The 13738-nt window shown below is 41.0% G+C and overlaps 2 protein-coding genes and 1 non-coding gene across 3 annotated transcripts; 1 reads left to right on the top strand and 2 right to left on the bottom strand.

Annotated features, from left to right (window-relative positions):
- Window positions 1-656: 656 nt before the first annotated feature.
- trnal-uag (transfer RNA leucine (anticodon UAG)) lies at window positions 657-738 on the bottom strand. Its single transcript has one exon. It is a non-coding gene; the product is annotated as a tRNA-Leu (tRNA).
- Window positions 739-1731: 993 nt separating this feature from the next.
- cdr2a (cerebellar degeneration-related protein 2a) lies at window positions 1732-8178 on the bottom strand. The gene is made up of 7 exons (XM_020107674.2): window positions 7763-8178; window positions 6451-6563; window positions 4866-5014; window positions 4579-4755; window positions 4041-4355; window positions 3582-3864; window positions 1732-3452 (listed from the first exon to the last, which is right to left on the bottom strand). Exons 1-7 carry the CDS (start codon window positions 8046-8048, stop codon window positions 3171-3173), a joined length of 1605 nt encoding a protein of 534 aa, XP_019963233.2. The 5' UTR covers window positions 8049-8178; the 3' UTR covers window positions 1732-3170.
- A 150-nt stretch (window positions 8179-8328) lies between these two features.
- mfsd13al (major facilitator superfamily domain containing 13a-like) lies at window positions 8329-13625 on the top strand. Its single transcript, XM_020107679.2, has 7 exons — window positions 8329-8812; window positions 9153-9467; window positions 9577-10005; window positions 10447-10601; window positions 10711-10794; window positions 11046-11189; window positions 12118-13625. Exons 1-7 carry the CDS (start codon window positions 8597-8599, stop codon window positions 12257-12259), a joined length of 1485 nt encoding a protein of 494 aa, XP_019963238.2. The 5' UTR covers window positions 8329-8596; the 3' UTR covers window positions 12260-13625.
- The last annotated feature ends 113 nt before the right edge of the window (window positions 13626-13738 follow it).

The following is a 13738-nucleotide window of genomic DNA, read 5'->3' as shown; positions in this document are numbered from 1 at the left end:
GGATGAGTCAGTGATTTTAAGATGTTTGAGGATGAGTCGGTGATTTTAAGATGTTTGAGGATGAGTCAGTGATTTTGGGATGTTTGAGGATGAGTCAGTGATTTTAAGATGTTTGACGATGAGTCAGTGATTTCAGGATGTTTGAGGATGAGTCTGTGATTTCAGGATGTTTGACGATGAGTAAGTGATTTTGGATGTTTCAGGATGAGTCTGTGATTTCAGGATGTGTCAGGATGAGTCTGTGATTTCAGGATGTTTGAGGATGAGTCTGTGATTTCAGGATGTTCCAGGATGAGTCTGTGATTTCAGGATGTTTGAGGATGAGTCTGTGATTTTCAGATGTTTGAGGATGAGTCAGTGATTTCAGGATGTTTGAGGATGAGTCTGTGATTTTCAGATGTTTCAGGATGAGTCTGTGATTTCAGGATGTTTCAGGATGAGTCTGTGATTTTCAGATGTTTCAGGATGAGTCTGTGATTTCAGGATGTTTCAGGATGAGTGTTTGTGCATATTCATGCAGCCAAAAGGGGGCGCACTAGCATCGCTGATGATGTCCTCAGCGGTGATGTGTAATCGATACTAATTGTTTTTACGTAACTACGTAGAAATGAGAATCTGTAATTTGAATGAGACTGATCCACAAAACAAAAACAACTTGGCAGCGGTGGGATTCGAACCCACGCCATCGAAATGACTGGAGCCTAAATCCAGCGCCTTAGACCACTCGGCCACGCTACCACTGAGAACGTCCATGTAGTTTTAATCATTTTTATACACAGTACACCTTTCTATGACTTGTTATCGTTTCTTTCTAAAAATGACTTTAGAATATATATTATTAAATGTAAAATGATAAATCTTAATGTATCGCTTCATCGAGGATCTGTGCACATGGTACAAGTAGTGAATAAAACCCAGGGTTCTGTGTTGTTTCTTGTGAGTCCACCATTGAACCAGAGGTGATCGAACCTAATACACAGAGGAGCAGCTGTAAGTAAGTGCACATTGTTTCAGTCGATAAGAATGGGGCTGGTGCAGTGACTGAAGTGCAAAATACAAAAGCAAATCACACAACAACAAACAAAGGAAACAACAGCAAGTCACAAAAATGGTGTTTTGTTATTTGCTGTTTTCATATTTGTAATTGTGTTTTATTTGCTGTTGTGTTTTTCATTTTGTGTTGTTTTCTAATTTGCTGTGTGTTGTCATTGTGATTTGTGAATGCAGTGAATGCAGAGCCAACTTACCTTTATTTTCATTTCACTGTATGGTTTCTTCTTGTCATGTGGGACGATTGTATTATTACATTTTTACACAATGTTTGGTTTGACTCAGACCTCAGACTTTTACAACTGATGATGTAAGACGGTGGGTGTGTATATGCTTATGGTCTTGCCAAGACCTGCCCCTTTTAGGTGAGCAGGGTATGCAATCCGCTTGTCTGGAGGTTTAATGGATTTGGAGTCAGGGTGGAGAAATCTCAGTTATGTAAACCAGAATTAGACAAAGCCCCATTAGTTGTTTGTTGGGCCATAGAGGACACAAGGGGAAAGAGCAGGAGAGGAAATGCTTTCAGTACAGTTGTGTATTTGTTTTTTTTCTACCTCAACCTGCCACACACAGAGACACATTATTGTGTTATGATTATTCAAAAGAAGGCAGCACATGTTGGAACATCTCAGTGATATTATTTATAGTGTTGTTAGAGACTGGACGTGATACACAACAGGCTCCTGCATCGGTGATTTTACTAGTTAGTTGCAAGCAAAAACATGTTAGTCTTCATTGAGGACACCTCTAAGTATACACTGTTATGTTCTGCAGCAGTATACAGTAAATACTTCACAGCTTCAGAAGAAACATCAGCATCATCATATCACAGGGAAAGTGCAAGTGATATATGAAAAAATACAATTTTGTCACTGTGAGTCTCAGCAGTAAAAGATTTGTTTTAAATTCAGTCAACAACAGCTGAGGTCTGGGAAAAAATAAATATTTTTCCCATATGAGAGAATGTTCCCATAATATCTATGCTTTTTGATTTAAACAGAGAAGGTTATAAGAATAATCAGTTATAAATTTAATTCTGCTGTGAATGATGATCTGCTGGTCCTCATCAAGAGAACTGAGTTTTCAAGCTTTAAGAAAGATTTCAACAATTTGAGGCAAAGGAGATTTTCCATTAACATTTTCTTTTGTGCTTTCCATTTACCTCTATTGTATTATTCTTTTCTCTCTTGTATCAGAGAGAATGTTAACAACCAAAATAAGCACCTCAGCTTACATATTATTTCACTTACACTCAGTGGAACAATCTGCTCTGAATATTTAGCGGTAAAGAAAATAAATAACATTTAATCTCTTCTATACGTCATATATAAAAATAAATAAAACAGAAACTGTGATTCGGTCATTAAGAGTGCAAGGCTGGTTATGTGTACTACTGGCATATACAGACACCCGTCGCAGCCTGAGCTGTGTACAGACATGAAAACAGAAATCACAGGCTAAATGTTTCTGGTGACTTTCTAATGATCCTCTTCTGCCAAACTTACAAAACCCAACTTTTACTAGCTGTTAATCTAATGATCATAAACTCCTGAGCTGTTACACAGTTTTTCATCCTATTACAAACATTCCAACATTTCAGTTTACATAAGTCATATATAACAGCTACGTCTCCATCTTTAATCAACGCAAACAATATTGTGTGTGTTTCTCTCCCACAAACCAAATGATTAAGTGGTCACAGGGTTAACATTATATTAAAACTGCTTGGTGGATATAATACTTGTAGATTTGGAGATAAAGCTATAGAATTAGCCAAGGATCAGTTAGTACAAGTTAATCTAACTATAAATGTCTCCATATACAACACAACTTTACTATCTAAACTTTTGTTGTGGTACTTTGGAATGCATTATTGCATCAACAACAATTTTTATAACACTTAATTTCTATAAGGACAGAATAAAAGGAACAGTGCTGACTAACATAAATATATGTGCGCCGACAAGGCAGGAGATAAGAGGATTGTAGCGTGTCTAAGACGCACTGTGCTTATTGCATCCGCAGCTTCTAGATATTAATATTGCAAAGCCACCTCAAAGTTTCAAAGAGAGACAAACCACTTCCGTCCCCATGTCCCTGGATGAAGGTTAATGCAATCACTAGGCAGAATCATGAGAAATAATGTCCCTGTCTGCATGTCTATTCTCGCTGAGGTCCTCTTTGGTCTTGTGGATGCAGCTGAAGATCTCCTTGAAGAGAGCCTTGTACTCAGGCTGCTGGCTATCCTCCGCGACCACTGTCAGACCAGACAAAGCGGCCGAGCTGGACAGGCGGCGCCGCATCCGGATGCTTCCGAAGGGACTAACGGATGTCTGGACGGCTTTATGGCTGAGCTCGTCTGTTGCCTGGTGGCATCGTCTCAGCAGCTCATCATATTTCACCTAGAAAACACATGCATTCCTTAGGAAAGTGCTTTCGGTTTCTTTGACATCTTAACAGTATTCTTAGGAAGAAAGTTTCGGATTAAAATGGCCCTAATACACCAATTTTTCCAAATGTGCTATGAATACCTGTAGGGCGCTGTACTGTGCATCCACCTCATTGAGCAGAGAGATGCCCCTCTGTTTTACCGCCTCTGCTCGCCGTATACACAGCTGCTCGTGACCACGGCGAATCTCGTCAGAACTTTCTGCTCTCAAAACGCTGTCACTGTTACACCTCTGTCGCCTGTATCGTCTCTGCTCCTCGTCCTTTTCTATCTTCTCCTCAGCGTCACTCTGCACTGGGCTGGGCTTTTCTTCTGAGGCAAAGAATACTGTATCAGGCAACAGGAGCTGGTCTGGCCTTCTGACACTGGAGGAAATGGAGGGAACATAGAGGCATACATTTAAGAATAGTGAGAGATTATACACCTGATAGTGGCACATAATTGTGCTGTAAATCTAAAGTTGTAAAATAGACTGAAAGTCATAAAAACAGTTCCAAGGTAATTAAATTTGAATACAGTCCATTATCAATTCAGTCCTAACCTTTTGGCACAGTCAGCACGCCACAGAAGTCGCAGCTGTTCCACTTCGGCCTCCAGCTCCTTCTGCCGGGTCCAGCAACCCGACAGCAGAGACAGCCGCTGCTCCAGACCTACGTTCTCACTGGCTGTCAACTCACTCTCCCGTTCTGCAGCCTCCCTGCGGCTCCGCTCCGCAGCTATCTGGGCCTGAAGGGTCTGGACGGAGCGCAGCAGGGACGCATTCTCCTCCTCCGGGTTTTGGCGTCTGTCTCGGTCACCGAAAGAGCCATGCTGTAACCAGAGTCCGCCCACGCGCAGACTATCAGGGGTTAGGTGCCTGATTCAGGAGTCGAGGGACAAAGAGTAAATGTGAGACATCACTTTCGGGAAAAATAAATATTTCACATAAAAATGACTTAAATTGGGTGTTGGATTGGATTAGGTTAAGAATTTATGATGAATTATTTAGTCTACATTTCAAAATCCTTTAGTTAGACTATAAATATGAAAGCATGGTATTTTAATCACAATCGCCATGATAAAGGAATGGGAAAAAAAACCTTTCATGTTGTAAGTCATACAGCTCTTTGAGACAGGAAACACTCTGAGCTCCGAGGTTGCGTCGCTGCTCGGACACCTCTCTTTTGTTCCTCTCCACCTGGGCGGCCTTGAGCTCGTCCACCTGGGTCTGCAAGTCCTCCATGAGGGTCTGAAGCCCGTCAATGGTCTCTGTAAGACTGCAGTGGAAAGGAGAGCAGACATAATATCACACTAAAGCTCTGCACATATGTTGAGACTTTATGACTAAATAATCTAATTTCATTTCACTGATAACTGATGAACTGACCTGTGGATCTTCTGCTGGGCCAGGCGGTTGTCCTGCACTAGTCTCCGGTTGCCTTGCTCCAGATCCCTGGCGGCCACGTCTAGCTGCTCATATACTTTGGCATGCTGGTCGTTCATCTGACGCAGCAGGTCCACCTGCTTGGTGAGGTACTGGTGCACAAGAAAAGGAGGTGTCAAAGACTTAGCTTGATTTAAGTCCGCAGAGTCTGTGTCATCTTCTCTAAATGACTTGTGTGGAGCTTAATGGTTTGTATTCATTTCCAAAGTCAAAGACTCTGGTTCCAGCTTCTTCAATGTTCTGATTGAATTAGCCTCTGAAAACTTAAACATATCTTTATGTATTGTATATTATTATATAGTTAAATAATTAATTGAAAACCTACTCGACAGATTACTACTACTATAGAAATACGTTGATTCGTAATGAGTCGAATCCTAAAACATCAGGCACTTGCTTATCACATGTAAGGTTATTTAACATCTTTAAAACTACCCACAAAAAAGTGATTTACACATTTTTAAATTTGGTTTTAAATCCCAGACTGAATGTGCTCAGACAGAAGCTCAGCCCTGTGTCGCATTCCCATGATCAGGTGTGAGCACAGCTTTGAGATGGTCATTAACACCGTGAGTAAGACCAGCAGCAGACACGGCGTGAGAATGAAGGTCAGAGAGACGTATGGGGATTACCATATCCACCTCAATAAATCCTGAAGCCACCGGCCCTCTCACCACTGAAAACAAATTAAGGCTCTTATCATCGTTGACCCACTGAATGCGACGTCCTCCAACTCAAGTAGATCAGCACTGGATGCACTGACATACAAAGGCGTGATGGTGTTTATTCATGAGCTATGACCGACAACCCACATGCAAACCAAGAACTGTGCCCTACTGCTTAAAACTGACATATTTCTTCAGATCCAATACTTCCTAGGGAATCTTGGTTTCATCAGTGCACATAAAAATGTAATGTATGTTCTGTATTTTGACATATTTGGCCTTTTGACTGGTTGCGTGCCAACAAATGAGAGAAAATCCAAAAGCTTAACTAGAATGGCACTCAGTCCAGCGCATACCTCCGCCAAGGCCCAATTAAGCTGCAAATAATTGTACAGATCAGTTCCCTAAATGTGGCTGTTTTGTTCATCAAGATCCATGAATGATTCCCTGAGAAAACAGTGAAATGTTAAAGAAAGTGAAAAACTAAAGTCTAGATCTGCCCCCTGATCTTGATCCGGACCAAAATTTACTGGGTTATTTCCTGACCAATTTTGAATTAGTCCACCATCAAACGAGATCATAAGTTGAACAATGTCCAAGTAAACGGTGTAAGGTGGCTCATAAGTCAGTTTAAGGCAATTAAACGTTTTCCTATTATTAGGTAGATGCACAAGATGCAGCGTGCACTAGGCTCACTAGGTCAGACTGGTGAGAATTAGCTTTGCTCCATCCAATTTAAAGAATTCACACTGGCACTTCTTTTCCAGACCCCTGAGTAATACAACATTAGCACGTGATAATATTATGCCTCACTGACATGCTGCCCCCAGCCCTCTGATTACTTCTTCCCTAACATGTATCACCTCTATCTCCTGCAGCTGCTCCTGGTTGGTGGAGTACATCTGCTGGAGGGCCTGCTCCAGCTCATGGTTCTGGTCGAGGAGGGTTTTCCCCAGCTCGGCTGCCAAATGGAGATCTGTCAGAGCACAGGAAGAAAGAATGTAAACACGAGATGTGACACGGTTTTATTGCCCAAACTCAGGCAGCTGAAAGAAGTAGGTGTCTGACTATAAACAGGCTTCCAATGGTGCAGCTCTAACTCACACACAAACACACAACCGATAGAACAGACTTCTCACTTTGACATTCACATATTTAAACGTATTAGGAGAGCAATTCGCAATTCTTTCCTCTGTCATCTCATAATTGATAAAACGTGCGTGCTATCTTTTAGTAAAAGTGTTCCCACCTTTGTGTTCTAGTCAGCAGCATGAAAACCTTATGAACTGCAAGTTTACCAGAAAACAATCCACACAGGGCCAGTGACAGCCTCAGGAAATCCTGGATACACAGAGCTCTCAGGATGTCTCAGCTGTAACCCCATGACCGGCGTGAGTCTCTACGTACTTCATCAGTGAGAAGCAGCACAGTGTGACTGAGTAGTACTGACCTCAAGTTTAGAGGTACTTTTACTGTAGTTGAGTATTTCCTGTTTGTGCCACTATACTTCTTCTCCACTCCATTTGATATGTTAGTTACTATCTTACTGGTTACATAGTTACTACATGAGCAGGGCAATAAACAACATCAATAATTATTGCAATATTATTTAAAAAAAAAAACTTAAATAATAATGTGACATCATGATAATAATAGATATTGACTGATGCAAATCTTTGGCTTTATCACAAACATCAGTCTTAAAACAATTTAAAGAAATAATCATTTGTCATTCATCGTGATTATTAAGAATAGGAGTTAATATATGAGAAAAGTTCATACTTTTTTCACTTTATGTGGCCGTGTATTAATGCAGATTATTACTCATTTCTATGATTAGAACTAAGAAATACATTTATATGGACTGATGTGAAAATATATCTTGATACAACCTTTGGCCAAATCCCCCAGCCCTAGTTAAAAATCGCCTTATCAATACTATTTATTATATAAAAAAAAAAAGAAATCACATGACTAGTTGATAAAAGTTGTGGATTCCTTCACTGACAAGCTCGAGTGCAATAAAACAAGTTTCCACACACGATGATGATGATAAAGATGATGATGGTGATGATGATAAAGAAGAAGAAGAAGATGATGAAGAAGATGATGATGATGATGACATGCTTTCCTCTGTGTGCAGTGATGGACAGGGCGCGTCCACGCAGCTCTTACCGTGCTCCAGGTCCTGCGGGTGGTGCCAGGACTCTCCGTTCATCTCAAACTCTTCCTCCAACATCGTGTCCGTCAACATGTTGGAGCCTCGGGTGGAGGTGAGGGAGGACTCCGCCTCATCTGGACCCGGCACACCGGTGTGTCTGTGTCGGTCAGCGGAGCAGCTCCACCGCCGCCCTCCGCCTCGGTGCGAGCAGGACGATGAACTGCATCCTCCCGCTGTGAGAGCGGCGTTAAACCCCGACTCTCTCCAGCAACGTGGCAAATATCTAATACACCACAACATCCGGTAGGTGGCAGTTGAATTGAAGGAGAATATTCTTATTTTATTTTTAATTGACAGTGTAATATTTCTCCATTTTATCCAGTAGAACTTTTATCACCATTCACCGATAAAACTGACAGAGAGAAAGAACTGAGAAATGTTTTTCTTTACATTTGTTTTGGTTCTCGTAACTTCCTTCTTTCTTTGACAGACAGTTTCCATCGGCGAATCACAAAGCTGCAAATGCAAGCGGAAATAACACCCCGGGCCAATCAGGTGTTTTGCTTGCCCGTCTCCAACTCCCGCCCCGCCCCCCTACCTGCAGCACAGACGCACAAAGTCGAGTTTGACAAGTTTGACAAGTTTTCGCTTTGAGCTCGTGTCCTTGTTTCATGAAACACGCATCGATTTAAGTGGACAGACCAAAACCCTCCAGACGCCTATGCTCTGCGGTTTTGTTCAGAAGCAGCGCTGGGTTTTTTTCTTGCTAAAACCAGCGATGCGAAACAACACCGGTGTGAAATAGACACATCCTGGTTGTTTGATTTTCTTTTCTCTTACTAGAGGCCATGGCCGTGCAGGAGAACCCGGCCGCGTGTGTCGGCTCCGGGAGAGTGAGCATTGTCCGACAACTGATCATCATGTTCGGGATCAATCCTGTAGCCCTGGCTTATGCCATGACCACCCTGGGCTCCACCATGATCAACAGCATATTCAGCTTCTACTATGTCAAACTCTTCCTCAACAACTACAAGATCTCAGAGGGAGCGTTCCAGCAATCACAGGCGAGTGTTTTCTTGTTAAGTAATCAAAATGAAGTTTTTAAAGAACCTGGCTGCTGTCATTTGGAACAAAGGATCAGACTTAAAATAAGTCATGCTATCTATTAAGCTACTGATTATTTTAGAAGACCAACATATCTGACAATGGTTGAAATGGATAGTGCAACTCAGCAGAGCCTGAGGGGAAATCTTTGCGTTGTTCATTGTGTCATCTGAGCTACTATCTAAAGCCTAAAGCTATTATGTGAAATACTCAAATTTCATTAGCTGGAAGAAGCAAATGTCTGATCTGATCTTGATTAACTCACATTTTCAACAATCGTATTAACCCTCCTCTCCGCAGGTGATGTACATGGTTTGGAATGCGATCAATGACCCACTCTTCGGCTACCTGCAAGATAACTCCCGGGTGGCCTGCTGCTCTCAGCGACGACTCTCCATCCTGTACGGAGCTCCCTTCTACTCCCTGTCATTCCTTATAGCCTGGTTCCCGTGGCGAAACTATGCCCCTAACGACTGGTTGAGTGGCTTACATTTGATGGTGGCGCTGTGTGCGTTTGATGCCATGTTGACTTTTGTGCTGCTGGCACAATGTGCCTTGTTTGCAGAGATTTCCAGCCACCATCAGAATCGACTAAGACTTATAAAGTACTGCCAGGTAAGGACATTATAAGTCGAACCACTCAATCAGCTTTTGTCTGTGGGCCCATTTGCTAACATGCTACAACTCTCCTTGCTTTTTGCGTTCCCTCACTTAAATTCTACAGGTGGCATCTCTCATTGGCTCCTCCAGCGTCCTTTTCTGTGGTATGCTGTCCAAAAACATGGAGGACTTTTCAGCATTCCAAGCCTTCACGGTGTTCATTGCTGTCATAAGCTGTGGCTGCATGCTCTATACAGGCATCTACGTTGAGAGCCGCTTCGATAACAAAGGGTCTAAAACAGAAGACCCTGTGTGTGGTGACCAGACATGCCATCAGTCAGTGTTTGCTATGTACCCGCTAACGACATTGATGTTGCAAATCCTGGCCAATCGGGACTTTCAGCTTTTTGTGCTCATGAACTTCTTCCAGGTTTTCATGTTGGCTTTCTTCAGCAATTTCACTATGATATTTGCTGAGCACTTGATTCCTCCAGATGTGCTTCCATCTCTGGCCAAGAGCATCATGTATGGAGCGGGATTCATCTGTCCACAGGTATTGTGCTACTAGCAACATTCTTTTAAACAAACACTTTTGAATAACAGAGAGCTTTAGTACTGGTGAATAATGATTAGCTTTTTTCTATTAGCTTAAAGGACCATACTGGAACAAGCGCAAGGCTAATGCTAGGTTTACATTAGGCTATACAGCTGCAAAAAATGTCTGAATCACAATGTTAAAATAAGCATTTATATCATTTTCCTACAACACCAAATTATGCTCACTAACTGACTGTAACTTCCGCAGTCACAAACCAAGCTGACAACTATTTTTTACACCCCCCTGGAAACTTCAACTTCCAATGTGTTGTCGTATTTGGTTTTGTTGTGGGTATTTGCTGTGCATGTGTTGTCGATTTGATGAAGCAGTTCCACATTTGCTTGTGTTGTGTGTGCTTTGTGTTTTGTTCCTAAACCTTCCTTGTCTCCTGCCCAGTTGTTAGTATTGAGCTGTCAGAGTCTGCTGCACAACCTTGGCTACTACAGGATCATCCTCTTCACCTTCTACATAGAGGCTGTAATGGCGGCTATCATGCTAATACTCGGTCCTCAGCACTACTATTTCCTGGCCTTTTTCCTTACTGTTAACATGTAAGCAGTTAAAAGACTTGTGACATTCATCCATTTTTTCAATCACTGTATATAATCGCTCCATTTTGTTTGAAACATAACTGCACTGTCACCCTCGTCTTCTATGCAGGGTCATGATTCAGGCATCCTTCAGTCTTTTCGGCTTGCCTTTGGCTGACATCATCGACACAGACCTGCAGAGGCACAACCGCAGGTAAAGAAAAAACCCAACATGCACACTGAACCTCTTATCCCTCACATGCAAATATATAATGTTTGATGCAGCATTGTCTTTGAACCTTTGTGTTTTTACAATACTCAATAAATAAGGTAGCATAAAGCATATCCTGCTTTTTTTTGGCTAAATAAATCTAACAAATGTGTTGTTTCTATCGTCATTGATAGTCAAACAAATTCAACTTCTTTGAGGATTTTGTTATGTCATGACACCCCCCCATTCTACAGTTCCCCACTCTCCTCAATGGTGTTTGGGACAAATGCTCTGTTCACCAAGCCTGGTCAGTCTCTAGCCCCGATGTTAGTGCTCAGCCTCCTCAACCAGTTTGGATATGAACAGCTGAAGGAAGAAGGAGGGAATGCAGATCCAAGGTACAGACACTTTCTCGCGCCTCCTTGCCTTAAAGACGCAAATTTGAGCTGAAAAAATAAGTCAAATGTTGGACACAAAGAACAGAATATCTGTCAGGCTCAGTTAGTTTTCTCTCTGGCTTGGTCAAGGTTGGACAGAAAATCGCTCAAGTCTCACTCTCGTACAAACCTCTACACGGAACTATGTAGTTTCAATTGGTATAAAAATAAATAACAGTCCATCTAGTTCCCAGTTCACCTGCATGATGATGCATTAATAACCTAACCTTCACCAAGAAAGAGAAAAAACAGTTTCTCCCTGGAAATTGGGAAGATGATCTTTAACACAGAAGTAAAACAGACACATGGGCTAAAAGTGATCTTAATGTGGATCCCTATGATTCCAGTTCGAAGCAGTATTATTATTTTTATTACTTCAAAAGATTTTGATCATTTGAATTGAAGTAGAACTTATTTAATGTTAAAGGGATGAGTTTAACTATAAGTTAAATGCTCATACTGAAATAACATATTTTAGACAGAGGCTTTGAGGTAAGTCTCCTTTTCCTCATCAATTTGATGGACGAAATTAATAACGGACATTTTCAAGTTGTTGTGAATGTGTCTGACCCAGACTTCTTTCTGCGGCTTTCTTCATATGTGAAATGCAAATTCTGGAAAATACACAGACCAAATTTTCCAAAGGAATTTTCCGCAGCTCAGGTCTGAAAACAGCTAAAGAAATTTTCCAATAATCTTAAATCTTTCCTTCTTGTGAAACATTAACATAGACACAGTCACTACACACTTGTTGTTACATTTACACTTTCAAATAATTATTGTTATACTGTGCAACAAGTCAAACAGTGATGTCTAAATCCCTGCAGTTATAAATGAGATTAAATATTAATCGCAGTTTGTGTCCATAACAAAAATCTTCTTCTTCCAGCGCCCTGGCGAGCCTCCACAATGTGATGTTCTACTTGGTGTGTCTGGTGCCAATGTGTATTGCTTGTTTGCAAGTCCTGGCTTGGAGGCCTTTTTCCATTCGCAACAGTCACACAGTAGAAACAAAGTACATTGACAACTAATGTTTCAGAGGTGGCTGTGATGTACATTTCTTTAGCTGGGATTTGGGGGATTTCTTTATTATTGAGTGAGAGCTGATGAGAAATGAATGTGCAAATTATTAAATATGTGCGAGAAACCAGGGTTGATCTGGTGCACTTTATGGATACATACTGTAAATACACTTGTAAATCATCTCTGTGCAGAAATTGGTTGTACAGCCAGCAGTAACCACATTCAACCACAATAAATTCAATGACAAATACAAATACATCACAATGAATCATTTAAAAGACCAATGGCTGCAGGGACAAATTAAATTTAAATCTATTAATTCTGCGTGTCGACAGATAGACACAACAAAACCTCCCAATACAGTGGGTGGCCAGGATCATCTTAGATTGTTCTTTAAATTCTTGTCCATGTTCGGGTGATAAAGGTCCAGTCGGGTTTTTGATTCAGTGCATTGCCATTTTGCAGCACGCGCACACAGGTGAAATCTATCATGTTTCATCACTCTTAAATCCATGTATATGATCGAGAAAAACTAAAAGCACAATTTTTAACCAGGCTACACTCAATCAAATGTGATCTGTGAGCAAATGCCGGCAGCATCACATTCCATAAATGAGTAGATTGCCCCACAAGTTATGGATTTGGTGAATGGAACATGTTTGTTTTCTAATTCCGTCAAAGTTTACAGTTACCTCAGCTTCGTTTTACCTGAAGAAGTCGAAGTGAACAAAGCGTTATGAACATGACATTAGATGTTCTTTGCTGTAAGCATGGGCAGAGGCACACATCGTAGCTTTAACTCCAGCCTCGCTCAAATCAGCCTGATGACATGTATTTATATGTACATCTGTGTTTCAGAGGTTCAGTTTAGATGGTAATGAAGGAGAAGAGGCGTTTAACTGAGGATGTTTGTTTCGATGGTTAAAAACCTCAGTGTCACCTTGGTCTTTTTAAGAATGTCTGAATAATGTTATCTGGATGGATCCAGATTCTTTCTGTGGGTATTTGCAATGAAAAGAAAAAGATGAGTAGAGTGTGTTTCCACAAAGCCTCAAACCAATGACTACCTGTAAATGTCTTATTGGTTGACAGGTGACTTTTTTAATGAACCACTTCAAGACCTCTGCTGTTTCAACATAGTGTTTTCTGATCTACATTGAATGTACGCTTGTCTGTAATATGCCTTTTGAATTTTCTATGTTCACTTTACATCTTGCATCTTTTGGTTTGGTTTCCATAATTTGTGATAAAATGTATTTCTACAGAGCTATAAGCTGAATGTGAAACACGATTTATTATTTTAGATGTTTGCAAGGTGGTGATTTAATTTTGTGTCAAAAAGGTGAATGATTAAAGAATTTTGATATAAAGACATATTTTCAAAAAGCCGCTTGAATCCAGGGAATCATACTGTACTGTTCCATCTCTGCCCTGTGAAGTTTGTCCAAACAGCTTTGTTTATATTCTTGCACACTTGCACCTCTGAT

Source organism: Paralichthys olivaceus, chromosome 5 (assembly GCF_024713975.1).
Source record: "Paralichthys olivaceus isolate ysfri-2021 chromosome 5, ASM2471397v2, whole genome shotgun sequence".
Classification (NCBI taxonomy): Eukaryota; Metazoa; Chordata; class Actinopteri; order Pleuronectiformes; family Paralichthyidae; genus Paralichthys; species Paralichthys olivaceus.
This window is presented reverse-complemented; position numbering and strand designations above follow the sequence as displayed.

Bases quoted from the DNA above. Each gene is read 5' to 3' on its own strand.
- cdr2a (XM_020107674.2), bottom strand. From the start codon at position 8,048: ATGTTGTGGTGTATTAGATATTTGCCACGTTGCTGGAGAGAGTCGGGG. The intron at 6,564-7,762 runs GTAAGAGCTGCG...GTGCTCTGACAG, and splicing joins CCCGCAGGACCTGGAGCACG to ATCTCCATTTGGCAGCCGAG. The intron at 3,865-4,040 runs GTTAGGACTGAA...CATTTCCTCCAG, and splicing joins CGTGCTGACTGTGCCAAAAG to TGTCAGAAGGCCAGACCAGC.
- mfsd13al (XM_020107679.2), top strand. From the start codon at position 8,597: ATGGCCGTGCAGGAGAACCCGGCCGCGTGTGTCGGCTCCGGGAGAGTG. The intron at 10,006-10,446 runs GTATTGTGCTAC...TCTCCTGCCCAG, and splicing joins CGGGATTCATCTGTCCACAG to TTGTTAGTATTGAGCTGTCA. The intron at 11,190-12,117 runs GTACAGACACTT...TTCTTCTTCCAG, and splicing joins GGAGGGAATGCAGATCCAAG to CGCCCTGGCGAGCCTCCACA.